The 14,219-nt window shown below is 38.9% G+C and overlaps 1 protein-coding gene across 1 annotated transcript in view; it reads right to left on the bottom strand.

The window, feature by feature from the left end:
• itga10 (integrin, alpha 10) overlaps positions 1-10,361 on the bottom strand; it is a 25,647-nt gene extending 15,286 nt beyond the window's left edge. The window contains exons 1-7 of the mRNA XM_079470135.1: positions 10,060-10,361; positions 9,550-9,782; positions 5,291-5,402; positions 4,913-5,022; positions 4,717-4,805; positions 1,970-2,084; positions 1,445-1,572 (exon numbers count right to left, since the gene is read on the bottom strand). Coding sequence (XP_079326261.1) covers positions 1,445-1,572; positions 1,970-2,084; positions 4,717-4,805; positions 4,913-5,022; positions 5,291-5,402; positions 9,550-9,601 — 606 coding nt within the window. The 5' untranslated portion in view covers positions 9,602-9,782; positions 10,060-10,361. The remainder of the gene's footprint in view (positions 1-1,444; positions 1,573-1,969; positions 2,085-4,716; positions 4,806-4,912; positions 5,023-5,290; positions 5,403-9,549; positions 9,783-10,059) is intronic.
• Between the last annotated feature and the right edge of the window lie 3,858 nt (positions 10,362-14,219).

A 14,219-nucleotide genomic window follows, 5' to 3' on the forward strand; every position in this document is an offset into this window, starting at 1 on the left:
CCGTAGGTCATACAGCAGCAGTAATTTGTGCAGTGTGAATAACTCTAGAGTGAGCCGAAGATGAGATTGGCATCTCCACTATGCGCTCTGTCCCACAAAAATAACACATGAATGTCCAGAAGTGCCAGAGCAAAAAAAGAACGCCCCACAAACCAAAGAAATTGTTTCATTTACCTCCAGTTGCCCCTAGTCTGCCTACTGCCCCAAATATCTGCCTTAAAGAAGCACACATAAGAAACTAAGATACATGCATTCAACCAACCGGTCATCCACACATCCATAAGTCTCTCACAATCTCTTTCTATCCATCCCCTCTCTCTTCCAGTTTAACACACACATTTTTTTAATAAGCTTTATAAGTTTCTAACTGTGTCCCATCTAGCCTCCTTCTCTAGAAACCGCAACTTCTGTCTATTCACATTCACGCTGCCATTTATTTTCTCCCGCCTGCCAGCGGCGTTTCTGTTTGAGCCCAGTACTTCTGACGGTTGGTTTGTGGCTATGTTACACACACTCGCTCATACCAGCTCAATGCCTCTTTGTTACAGCTAAAACTGACAGCATTTAAGGCATTTCTACACATCAGTTAACATTTCAGCCAGGTGTCTGCATCTTATACAAAAGCACACAGTTTAAAATGTTTAGATATCATCTGCTGAACAACGTTAAAACTTTTGTCAAATCTTGTATGCTCATGACTACATGTACTATTTACGATACATATTGAGGCCTTAATTAAATTTCTATATTTAAAGTTCCAGTGTGGAAATTTTTGGAGGATCTATTGCCAGAAATGCAATATAATATGCATAACTATGTCTTCAGATGTGTATAAAGACCTAACCTAATGAAGTGTTATGTTTTTATTACCTTAGAATGAGCTTTTTCTGCACTTTGCAACCTCACTGATAGATGCCGCTAAAATGTCCACATTGCTCCTTTAAGTCCTTTTTAAAACCATACTTTACAAAAGACAAAACAATCGCACTGATATATTTTAAGATTTGTCAGTTTAAGTTGTTTTCGACCAAGAAACCTCATTTGAACAACATTTAAATTAGTCAGGAACTAGGCTTAAACCATGTCTGGGAAACTGTCCCTTTCAGTATTAAATGTATATATATAACTATGTAATATTTACATGATTGTCTCTAACCTTCCATTAGCCCAGAAAAGCGGTCTGTCAATTAGAAGAGAACTAAAAAAGGATTCGGTATCCTCTACGACCACAAAAATACATTTGTTTATAGTCTAACTTAGTATAAAAAAAAAAAACAAGCAGGCTAAAATTATATTTAATAATAACAAAAATTACATCCAAAAAACATGCGTTTATAGGTAATGTGGATGGGAAATATGTACCGTATGTGTAAAAAAATCCCCAAAAGTCTAATGCTAAAGTTAGGATGAATAAATTAGGAACTGCATAATCAAAAAGACATACCTGCATCTGCTCAGGGCTTATGTGAAACTTGCTGAGGATGTTGCTTAGGAAGTTCTGCACTTCATTCCAAGGATAAATACTGTTAGAACCATCTAAAACAATTACAATGTCCATGTATGTGGTGCACCCTATAAAACACACACACAGACACAGACACAAAGGAGGTCAAGCGTGTCATTTCTGAAGTGATTGGTTACAAGCAATCTTAAAAATATCTTTCTCTGTGTTCATCAGACAAATTAATATTTACAGACTTAGAACAATTCGAGGGGGAGTAAATGATGACAGAATTTGTATTTTTAAGCGAATAATGAATGTTTTCAAAGAGACAAAAAACGAAATACTCTTTCCAAAAGGCGGATGAGCAAATATCATTTTATGACCTACAGTGCATGAATGACTGACTCTTAAGGTGTGGTACAGGACATTTGCAATTGTTTGACCACATCCCTACACATAATCTGTAACTTCTATGTGAAACGTCACTCTTATGCTTTAGTGTTGTTTGTCTCATGTTCATCTTACTCTTAGCGGTGGGCGCAATGACATCCTTGGGCTCCATGTCATTGGTGACAGATGCACAGATTCCAGTGCTGAACACATATGCACCACATTCCTGAGACCACAGTGGAGCACATGCCTGTGGATGACACGGAGACAGTCTGTGCACATGTTTCATCCAGTGTGAGATTTCGTTCATATTGCAGGATACATTTGAATGCGTTACGGTCTTTTACAGCATATTTCTTTTGTTCGAAAAAAGGGAGGAGAATGTGTTGTCAGGGCTTCTGGTCAGACCACTAAAATCTGTTAAAATGATGTAAACCAGGGAAAATAGAAAAGAGAGGGACAAAGAGGAAGAGAAAAAAAGAAGTTAATGGCAATGGGAAAGGCCAAAGGAATATGTTCCTCTGTGCTTGCTATTTCACTTGATGGTCTCAGTTCTGCACTATAGATGAATCAACTTTATCTGAGATGTTTCTACAAAACAATTTAGATTAAAAAACTGTATTTGGCATATGATACAAGCTTAGTGCAATGCAGCTCTCCGTCCATCTGAAAAACTGAGATATTAAAGTGATAGTTCACCCAAAAACAAGAATTCTGACATCATTTACTCGCCCTCTTGTCATTTCAAACCTATAAGACTTTCTTTCTTATCGCAGAAGACAAAAGAAGATATTTTGAAGAAAGGTGGTAACCGAACAGCACTATACCACATTCATTTCAATTGTATGGACAGTGTATGGGGTCAAGTTAACAACATTTTTCAAAATATATTCTTTTGTGTTCTGCAGAAGAAAGAAAACCATACAGGTTTGAAATAACAAAAGAGTGAGTATAATGATAGACTTGTTTGGGGGGTGAACTATTTCTTTAACAACATTTCATTTGTGGTTTTTCGTTTCTATGGGGAAAATAAGAAGCCCAAAAATGAGCAAGCGAATGGTACTAAGAAAAAAAGAGAATTGTTGATAAATGCGGATTAATGTCATAATGGTCTTTACAGAGTTGAATGGTGCCTTGCAATCAAGCATTTCCAAATTACTTGGTGGCAACGGGGATAAAAGAAAAAAACACATACAAATATTTATGTCTTGAAAGCCTACCCTTTATTTGCCTGCAAAACCATTGTGAGGAATACAGATCACAGGGCAAGAATGGAACGGATGGAGAGAGAAAACACACACTAGAAAAGATGAAAGCGTAAAAGAACGATCACTTACTAAATGAAACAAAAGAAAAAAGGAAGAGTTGAACGAAGGGGGGTAGATGAGGAAAGAAATGTTCTGTGACTCCACACCCTGTTATTACGCAGGCCTATAACAGAGGGATGGAGAGATCTAGAAAGTAAAAAGGACAGAATTTGTGTGAGAGACAGATTTGAAGTGGTGATGAGGGTGAGAGGTGCTATGGCTTTTCCATGGCCTGTCATTACAAAGGGCTTGAGTCACATTCCGATCCAGTTATAGAGCTGACCAAAGAAGTCAATCCAACATACACACACATACATACAGGCTCACAAATCCTTAAACAGGTACATTTGGTTGTGCAGTCATATTAGAATGAATGTGAAATGTAGGGGTCATTACAACCAAACTATGAGTGATTGTTTTTATTGGCTATACCATGGTGAACTATGTATGACTGTATCCCAGAGGATGTGCTTATTTGCTCTCCTCAGTTTAAACCTCTCTCACTCGCACAAAAACGCATTTTTGTTTATACTTGCATGCCTCCGGGAAGTCATTCATTCACTCGCTCACTCATATGTATTCGGACTACTGGCGATAGCCACCCAGCAGTTCCAGCAAACCAACAGCAGAGCAGCACCAGAACTGGACAGATTTCGGCCCAATACAAAAAACCTTTGTGTATGTAAGTGAGAGTGTGTGTGGCTAAAATAATTTCACAGGCTAAAACAATAAGTATATGTTAGGCGAAGGTTTGGCAGCTCTGATTGTGTCTTGGTCAGGTGATGTTTTAGTTTGTCTTGTGCCATGTTTATCTTTTACCTACCCATATTTAACATGAAATAGGTTAGCAGAAAATGTAGTTTTGTGGTGTTTTTGGCAAAAGACTGTTTTACTATATTAAAGGGACAGTTCACCCAAAAATGTCAATTCTGTCATCATTTACTCACCCTCACATTGTACTAAACCTAAACCTAAAAAAAAAGTCAATGCGGGGGGGAGATCTGTTAATTTATGTTAAGCAGAGGAAAGAAATGTATACAGGTTTGGTTCAATCTAAGGGTGATCAAATGTGGTCAGAATTATCTTTTTTTGGGAGAACTATCCCTTTAACTATGGTTTTTTGGTTTTAACTGTAGTAAAAGCAGTAACACCTTACAATAAGGTAGCATTTCTTTGTTCTAGTTGCGTTATAAACAATACTTCTGCAGAATTTATTTAACTTAGTTTATATATAATTCATTGTTAGCTCATGTTAGTAATTAATTTACTAATTGTTAACGAATAAGCCTTCAACCTTATTGTAAAGTGTTTCGTAAGTGGTCTTCTAACCAATTCTACATCACTGACATGTGCTTTACTCTCCTCAAAAACTAGACAGAAGCACACACATGTGTCATTCCAAAAGTGGCCACTGTTTTGCAGGTGGTCACATTCATATGATGATGATCATAACAGATGGTGGTGGTTGGGTGCGAAAATAATTTCAGAACCGCTCATTCCACAGTCATGCATACGCATATATGAAAAAGAGAAACATTCCTAAATTATTTGAGGGACTTGCACATAAAATCTCACCAAAAAGCCATCTGAAGCAGTTGGGGTCAGTGTCATACCCAAATGAGAATTCTTTTGATTACGAGACACATTCTGAAATGCGTTTTCACCTGTATGGAAAAAACATACAAAATATGCTGTAAACATCTGATATTCATTCACAGGAAAAAGACAACACAGTCAAATTTAATGAGCAGGAAGTTAAGCCAATACCTACCTAGGTTAGCTTTTGAGCAATTTGAATTTATCTCGTCTTCAACAACGCACTTGTAAATATCTCCCTTTCTGTTATTGTGAGGCCCATCCCACGGAGCACCAACAAGAATTCTGTTCACAAACAAAAAGCCAGTGTGAATACAACAACAAAATAACTTTAGGTCAATGACTATAACACCTTAGGATGTAAGGTCATAATAAAGCCTTTATGTTATTGATCGTGATCACTTGTGAACACCTCAGAATAAGGGAACATAGACAGAAAATATGTAAAAGATTGCATACAGTACAATACATGGTAATGTGAAAATGAAATACAGTACAGTAAAACACAACAATCACATGGCACTGTGAATGTGAGGTGCAGTACAGTACTCACGATTTCTCTCCCTTGTTGTCATGCTGTAGCACAGAGAAGCCAAACAGAGCATCTTCAGGCCCACTGAAGATCCGCGGCCTCTTAACATCAATGTTAAAACACTTACACAGCCCTAAGATAGAGAAATGAGTCTCAAAAGGATAGTTCACCCAAAAAATAAAACCTTCATAATTTTCTCATCATCATGTCATTCCAAACCTGTCTGATTTTATTCACACCAAACATCACTGGACCCCATTGAAACCATACATTCTTCAAAATATGTTCTTCTTGAGAAAGAGTCAAATGCAGATTTTGATAAAGGGTGAAAAAATGCTTTAACTGATTTATTCTTTTTAGTTTATCTACCTCTTAGGTTCGACTTTATCAATAGAAGAATCCGTGCACTATAGGTTTTCGCTGTATGAATGAAACCGGGGACAAAATGACAGACAGGAAAAGGATAGAGAGCGTGAAATCTAGACATGAAGAGAGGGAAGGGTGTCGGTTGTAGTAACTACTGAACATAGAGGTGCCCTGTTATGACATACAGACCTGCCTTTTATACGTGTGTGTGTTTAAGAGAGAGAGAGAGAGTCTGCAGCTATAAATGATTTGTAATTCATGGCAAATGCTAATCAAAACAACCTGACAGTCCAAAACAGTTGACCAGTTGACCAATCCAACTTCTTATAGAGAACAAATGTAAAACACTGAAACCTATCTGAGAGGAATTCTACGTTTGGTGAACTCAGCAGTGAGTGATACTGTTAAAACCCACACGTACACTGAGGTCTTATTCACTGTGGGTGAAGTTATGTTCTGAGTGGATTTCTTAGGATTGTTTATCCAGAGAGCAGACCGACATAAAGGGGGGGGGGCTTTTAGAAAAGGAGCAGGCAGAAAACCAAACCCCACAGACCTCAAACAGGGTCCCTGAACTTCTCCTACTCATTCTCTCTTTCCAAAGGAATGAGAACATGGGGGATCCAGATGGATCAAAGAATAGACGGGATACACTCTGTAATTTGTTTTTTTCCCTTACTGTCCCACAATTCTCTCTTTTGTTCTCATTTGGCTCTCTATTGAAGTTATGTTCCTTATCAAAAACAACCTTCAGCGCATTAAACTTTTATTATACTTTTTCAGTTTGTGTATATCCTGGGATTTGATCCCATGACATCGGCACTGCTATGTTCTACTGATCAAATCTTGTATCCATTCCATATCTCTTCGGGACAATGATATTCATCCAAATATTCCCCTCATTCTTCAGTGTTTGTTTCTGTGTGTGAAAGAAAGAGATTTTGAGTATTCCTGGTCCTCTTTTTTTAGCTCTGTGGTTTTTCCTGGTCCTTTCCTCCAGGGCCCTTGTCATGACAACTCTAAACATTTATGTAGTTTGGTTGTGGATGGTCTGGAAAGGCAAATCAGATTCTCTGACTTCAAACACATAAACACACACACACATATTACCCACACCACGTTCAGAAACAGACGTTCTTATTCACCATTGGAGGGATGCCACCATGAATGAGTTTTACCATGCAAATGTACATTTCAGCTATGCCACTTTGACTACATGATCTGAACACATATGGGAAACATTACTTCGACAGAATGTATTACTAAAATAACCACTGGGGGAAAACATTTTATTAATTTAAAAAAGCTTTTATTTCTGTCAGCCTGTTTTTACTCCTTAGTTTAGATGGGTACACAATTATATCCATTCTGAGTAATGCAATACATATTGAGTTTGATTTCTGATTTACTATCTTATTTATGGGAACTTTTTACCATTGAGATGATGAAAACAGAGAAAAATATTTGAAAGAATGCTTATAATAGTAGGAAAAATGACAATGGTAGTCAAAAGTGCCCCAGAACTGTTTGCCTTTCTAAATTCTTCAAAATATCTTCTTTTGTGTTCAACAGAACAATGAAATGTATAAAGCACTATGGTACTATATGGTAGTCAATGGTGAACAAAAACTGTTTGGTTACAAGCATTCATTCTGTGTTCATAAGCACAAAGAATCTACAGATTTGGAACAACTCAAGGGTGATCTGTCCCTTTAAATTCCTGTGTTTTCCTCTCTTATGGTTTCTCACATCAGCACCACTGGCATCACCACCACCAATGTGCTAAAATGCAGTGCTGACTCATAAAATGTAAAGCTTTAGTGGATTTAGATAAAGGTTACATTTACACCCATTTGCATTTAAAAGAATTGATTCGTTTCATCATTTTTTTCTGCTCATGTTGGCTTTTCTTATAGTGTTCTGTTTCAATAAACTCTTCCTAAGCAAAAGGAAGGAGACATACATGGTGCAAGAGAGATAGAGGGGTAAGGGGGTGGAATTCCCAAAGTCCACACCTGTGTTCTCCATCTACAGCAGAACATACTGTAGAACAAGACAACTTACTCATCCCAGAAGATCTGGAGAAACCATTAGCAGTAGCACACGTGCTCAAAAACAGACGGGCAATGCACAGGCCACAAATTGTGTGTCTATCACACCGATGCTGATAAACAGTCACATATTACAATAAAAATGTTTTTATCTGTAACTCATTCAGCAACAAAGCACAAAGTCTGGTATTGCTTTAGCTGAAAAACTGTTGTGGCCCATTAAAGCAGGATTTATTTTCTTTACAGTCATTTGTCTAGACGTGTGTCATTTTATACCTAATAGCAGGCCACTACAATAAATAGACGGCTTAATCTCAAATCTTACAGTGTTGAATTTGAATAAAAGGCTCTTTCACAATGCCTTTCTGGGATCAGTTAAAAGGTGGCTGTAGCAGTCATTCAGGAAACCACACTTGTGATACACGGACCCGTGACGTTCAGGCTTGTGATAGCCATAGTAATTTCAGTGAAAATGAAGCTAATAAGGATGAAGTTGTGATTAGATGAAAAGCTTTGCATGCTTTACATTTAAAGTAACTGAACCGCAGCAGCAGTCCTATTTATTGTGCTGTACAAACAAAATATGCGGTGTTGGCTAAACAAATAAAAGAATGTGCTTGTGATTAGGTAAGTAATTGAGTAAATGCCCGGATGTTCTACTGCACGTATCTAAATTGTGAGGCCACGCAGGAGACGCAAACTTTTAAAAAGTAAAAAAATGCTAGTTGGAGCAGTTAATAATGTAAGTCCTGTAGTTAACAAGAAATGTGTTCGTGTATCACAATACGACTAGCCTTTCTTGTGGTTGTTAGCCGTTTGAATTTACAGGTAAGGTCACAGCGCAAGCTTGCCGGGTTAGCCTAACGTGAGTATCCGAATGTTTACACGCTACACATACATGCTTATCGTGCATACTGTACCAGCAGTTGCTTACTTCAGTTCTTAATAGAAGTGTGAACCTAATTCACATGAATCACTTGAAAGTAGCGCGGGAGCGAATAAGCATGTGCGACTTGATGCGGCGCGGCAAGATCCGACAGGCGGATGACATCAAAGTACCGCGAGAGCGAAACCAAACGTTTCATCTTTTTTTAATCGCTCTCGCGGTACTTTGATGTCATCCTCCTGTGGGATCTCGATCAAGTTGAACCAGCCGTCTCTCTTTTGACACGGCCGAGTCAGGTAAGCAGATCCCCGATAGCACACATACATCTGGCAGACGTCTATTTGATGTCCGCACTTACATCTGCCGGACGTATTTTTCTGAGCGTTCTCTCATCTGCTATAAATCTTTGAGATGTTTGCTGTCAGATGTCATATAGACGTCTAGAAGATGTCTGTAAGATGTTTATGGTTTAGAATGTATGTAAAACTGCCATTTATGAGACGTTTACCAGATGTTTCTACTAAGCAAATGTTTTCCAGATCTTTAGCAGACATCTTACAGATGTACCTGTGCTATCTGGGATGCTGCGTTCCAGACCTTCATATTTCCCACCTCAAACGCAAATAATCTAGATTAAAAGTAGTTAGGACCATGAAAACATGAATGTAACTGAATGATTCATTTAAGTATTTATTAACATTAAAACAGGACCGTTCCAGATGGTGGTAATATCTCAAATCCGAGGTGTCTGGAACTCAAGCTGATTCATGGAAGGTCTTTTTAATTAGAGGCACAATTGTTTTCTTTTTTTAGTATTGTTAAACTATGACCTAAGCGTTAGCCTATGTACGTTTTAAATAAAACATAGCCCGTTTTATCAACAGCTAGGCCTAAATGACATAGATCACTCAAAGGTGAATTTAAGCAAAAAAAGAAATAAAATAAACACATGCAAAAATAGTATAAGTCAAACTCACCTTGAAGAAGAACGGTGATTTTCAAATACAACAGGTACTTATGAATCTCCATCTGTCGTGTGATCAATTATTCTTGCGTTTCTTTAATTTGCTCTTTGGTGCAGTACGTTTACATGAAGCGCGTTCACGTGAGTTGGCGCGCACATGCGTGCCCTTGTTCTTTCAGGTAGAGATGCAGGGCTTCCGATCCAATGGCATAACTCTCGCGCGGTAACACACCGCTTTCACATTGCCTGCGCATGAAATACATCACTGTAGTGTATTCTGGCACGATCGGAGCTTTTTATACATTTTGGCTAACAAATAAACTTCAAACTACGATGTACACTTTATATTCCTGCACGGCAGTGAAAGTTTGTATAAGAGACAACATGTCATTGTATATCGTTTAAAAAAAGATCACACTGCTAATAATTAGATCAATTAGTTGTCAATTGGATCAATACATAGATCAAATGTCAATCGTTTAGACAAGTTTGATTAAAAAACAATATTAACACTATGTTTTACCTTAATTGGGAATTCCACACCTGTTGTAGTTCTAACAGGCGCCCCGCGAGTTTTCCGAAATAAACACATCCGCCAAAACAAAACTCAAAAATATTCCTTGGATTTTATGTCAAAAATATGTCTACTCCGAAAGAGTTGCATCCCACAAGAAATTTGAAATATTATCCTGAATGATTATCCTGAGTTGAAGTTTGTGTCATTTTATTTGTAAGTGATCTTCTCCAGATTTACATATAGCCTACTACGAAAAAATAAAATAGTGTCTTTATTCTGTAAGACTTCGTCGTCTCCCTCATCTAACTGGACCTCTGTTTTTGAGTCTGGCCCACTAAAAATCTCTCTCTCTCACTCTCTCTCTCTCTCTCTCTCTCTCTCTCTCTCTCTCTCTCTCTCTCTCTCTCCTCTCTCTCTCTCTCTCTCTCTCTCTCTCTCTCTCTCTTTATATGACTGTTACACTTTCCAACCAAAGTGAATAATTATATTATGGATTACATTTAGATTCCGGTGACAATACTGTAGTTTTATGTAACTTAAGTTAAGGAGCAGAAGCTGTTTCTATACAAATGTAGGCTAATACATCCATCAGTTATTGCATAAATGATCAGTCAAAAAACCTCATTAACGTGAAATACAGGGTCATTCTTTATAAGAAAGGAAATTTGGTCAATTGTTCTCGCCATAATTCCACATAAATAAACAACTTGTTTGATCAAGCTTTTTTTCCAAACTATTGAAACCCCCAGAACCACATCTGTGTCCTTCATATATCATGGGGACTTTTAACAGCATGTTAAATTTATGAACATTTTAATGTTTATTGTTATTTGGATTGTTTGATCTAGTTGCAAAATCAAACTATTAAAACAATTTCAGAATATCGTTCGGTCATTTCTTTTTTTGCCTTTGCCCAAGTAGTGCGGCTATTTGTCGACGAGAGGGCGACAGAGGAACACATTTGTGTTTTATAAGTGTTCATTAACAATCCTAGAGGTGGCGCAATTGTGCTGTTTGTTATCTGGGTCCGCGTGCACTGTTGATGCCCTATAATTTATTTGTGTACCAAGTTGTGTTTTGTCTTTAATGAGCGTTGCTAAGGGTGTTTAGGTAATGTCACCACAAACCTACATATTTGTAACCGCAGAAAATAATTAACCTGTGGGAACGTGTGAGTCTCTCTCTCTCTCTCTCTCTCTCTCTCTCTCTCTCTCTCTCTCTCTCTCTCTCTCTCTCTCTCTCTCTCTCTCTCTCTCTCTCTCTCTCTCTCTCTCTCTCTCTCTCTCTCTCTCTCTCTCTCTCTCTCTCAATTATTTAATATAACTGGACTAGCAGGATTTTCTTTCTGACTCACACTCACGTTATGAAAACTAACAAGGGTGTTCACACGCATCTCAAAGCACACACTTCTGCTTCTAAAGAGTGATTATTGAGGCCAAAGCGTATTCGAACAAAGCGGCAGATTGTGGGTTAGCGTATGAAGTGGGTGTGTTTTGGCCGTTTTCTTCTGTTTCTATTCTGTGAACTAATCAGAACCCAGCAGTCCGCACTGACCCCCTCTGCTGCCTGCTGCTACAAGCAATAAGAGACATGTGGCTTCCCGCAGATATACAATACAGTACAGCACAATACTGCGCTGCGTGAAACCTGTAGATTTAAAATCAGCTCAGTAGAGTGTGCGAGTGATGATGTGTGTGTCCTAGATGAAGGATGTAAGTGTGCATGCATTTGTCTGACTGTTTGTCTCTGCAGAAAATGCTTCAGATTGCCCAATGAATGTCTATTAATGTTACTTCAGCATGTTTGAACATGCCCATTTATTGTGTTGAGTTCATGTAATGATATCTTACTCTATAAAAACCCAAGTGAGTCATTGAGGTCAGCGTTCTTTCGGTTACGTATGCTGACCTCATCTACCCTTTCGGGTGTCCGTAAATTTCCCAAACGTTATTCTTAATGCAAATGCTCCAGGAGATCCCGTTGGCCTGATTTCTATTTTAGGGATGGCTTTGCTCTCTTAAAACTGTGTTGCACAAGGGTTTATTCCCAAACTGAAACCTATCATGTGAATCAAGCAGACCGAGGTTGATACTTACACTGCTGACCCAGGGGCCTAGCCATGAGGTGAGTCTGTTTCCCTGTGATTTCTCCCTCCACACCTTAGTGTGGGACTCACTCGTTCCGCACGTCTGGAAACTTGGAATCCTCACCGCCAGCGCGCTTTGAGTCAGCACCAGTGTGAGAAATGCATCAGACAGAACATTTTTTTTCCAGCCGGAATTAAATGCCAGAGTGTGCGCGTAGTTATGTTTGTATGACTCGTCTCTTGGCCTCTTTGGCAGTTAAGCCAAGCTAAGTGTGTGGTGTGATGTGTGTGAGAAACGTATTTGTCAATCACAACCTTGTTTACTTTTGAAGCGTGTGTGCAAGTACCTTGCAGACTGCCCTCGAGGCTCATGGATAAGGGCCAGCCGATAAACTGCAGGTGTGTGATGCACCAGCTTTAGGTAGGTTTGACCCATAATGCTTTGCTGAAAGCCTTCAGGGCTTTGATGGAGTGTTTTGTCTATGGGCCATTTCTCTCTAGCAACACACTGTTTTATAACGGTGGGGACTTTCCACTGACTTCTGTTTTTTTTTTGTTACCAAGCATGGCATTTTTAGATTTTCATTTTTAGTATGTACTGTATATGAAGCCATTGCTCACATGGGGGTTGGTGCAGTGTAAGTGATTTCAAGTTTAACTATTCTCGAGGGAGGCATTTGGTCCCCACACTAATAGTAGAGTCTTTAAAGTCACACATGCTTGTACATGTCACTTAAAAACTTCACACACACACATACACGGTGTCATTTTTCTTCTTATTTGCCAGTCTTCTTGACAAAGTGCCTACCTACATGCACGCACTCACAAGGATATAAATCTTTGTCTTTCACAGGCCTGTCTTTGCCGCCGGGCTCATATTAACATACCCGACTGGCTGTCCATATATTTAAACATGTATAATCGGATCCAAAATCGCACCATGCTGTCAGATTTAACAGAGATCCGATATATCTGTTATCTTTCAACAACAGAGATTAAGATCTTACTTTGTATGACAGCCAGCTCTTGGTTGTATCACAGTCTCTTCCCATGAGCCACTTGTCTCTGCCATGCACCGGGTTATTTACAACTTCCAAAAGTGAAAGGTTAGATGCTGGTGAAAGGTTGATTTCTAGACGGCTTTGTTACCAACAACATCGCTGTTGGCAAAGGAGATTAGATTCCATGGAATGAAGTAACATTTTAATGGACGAATGTTTTGGAAGCAAACACTTGACTCAGCTAGTTAGCTTGCCAGCCAAATGATATGCAAAAAGACAGCCATTTATCAAACGACGAGTAGATATTGTTATCCCTGATTTACATGCCCTGCATGTATATGTGAGTGGGTAGTTTTCAATGTCTTTGAAGTAAATGAGTCAATATGTTGGTTTCTGCTACATTAGACCACATTACAGGCTGTGGGTGCGTGTGTGTGAGAGAGAATGTGGTTTTAAGGTCTGTGCTCTAAGTGTAAGTGTTTGATGGTACATGTGAAGGTTCTGAAGAATGTGCATGTTTGGTTTCATATGTGTGCAAATGTGCGGGTGGTTTTTGAGAGGGGAGAGAGACAGCTGCCTTTTACTGCTCCGGGGGGTAATAAAGGAGGAAGGAGAGGCAGTTATTTGGGGTCTTTTATAAGGGGCAGGAGGTAGAGAAGAGTTGGTTTTATTGGGGTCACACAGTAACCAAGTGCAGCTGCAGGCATCACCCCTAAATCACGTTCCACCTTCACCTTCAAAATTCCTTCGTATTTGTCTCTATGCAGCTGTATGTTTGTGCATATGCACTGTATGTTTTGTAAATAAATGTGTACTTTTTTACTGTCTGTCGGTGACCCTTCTCAAATACTTTCAAATGCAGGCCTAAAAACCGTGTATGGTAAGTGTGCAGTACAGTAGTGTGTATCCAGTTATGTGTGTGTATGTGTGCTGCTCCTCATTACTTTCATGGTCCCGAGTTTCCACTCTCTGATCCTGTTCCTTGTTAAGCACATCTGCCGTCAATCATCTTCACCTTGTAATCCAACTGGCATTTCCTGCCCCGACTGGACAGTCGGCTTTATTCTATTTAACTGCTT

Source organism: Barbatula barbatula, assembly GCF_947034865.1.
Source record: "Barbatula barbatula genome assembly, chromosome: 12".
NCBI classification, from domain to species: domain Eukaryota; kingdom Metazoa; phylum Chordata; class Actinopteri; order Cypriniformes; family Nemacheilidae; genus Barbatula; species Barbatula barbatula.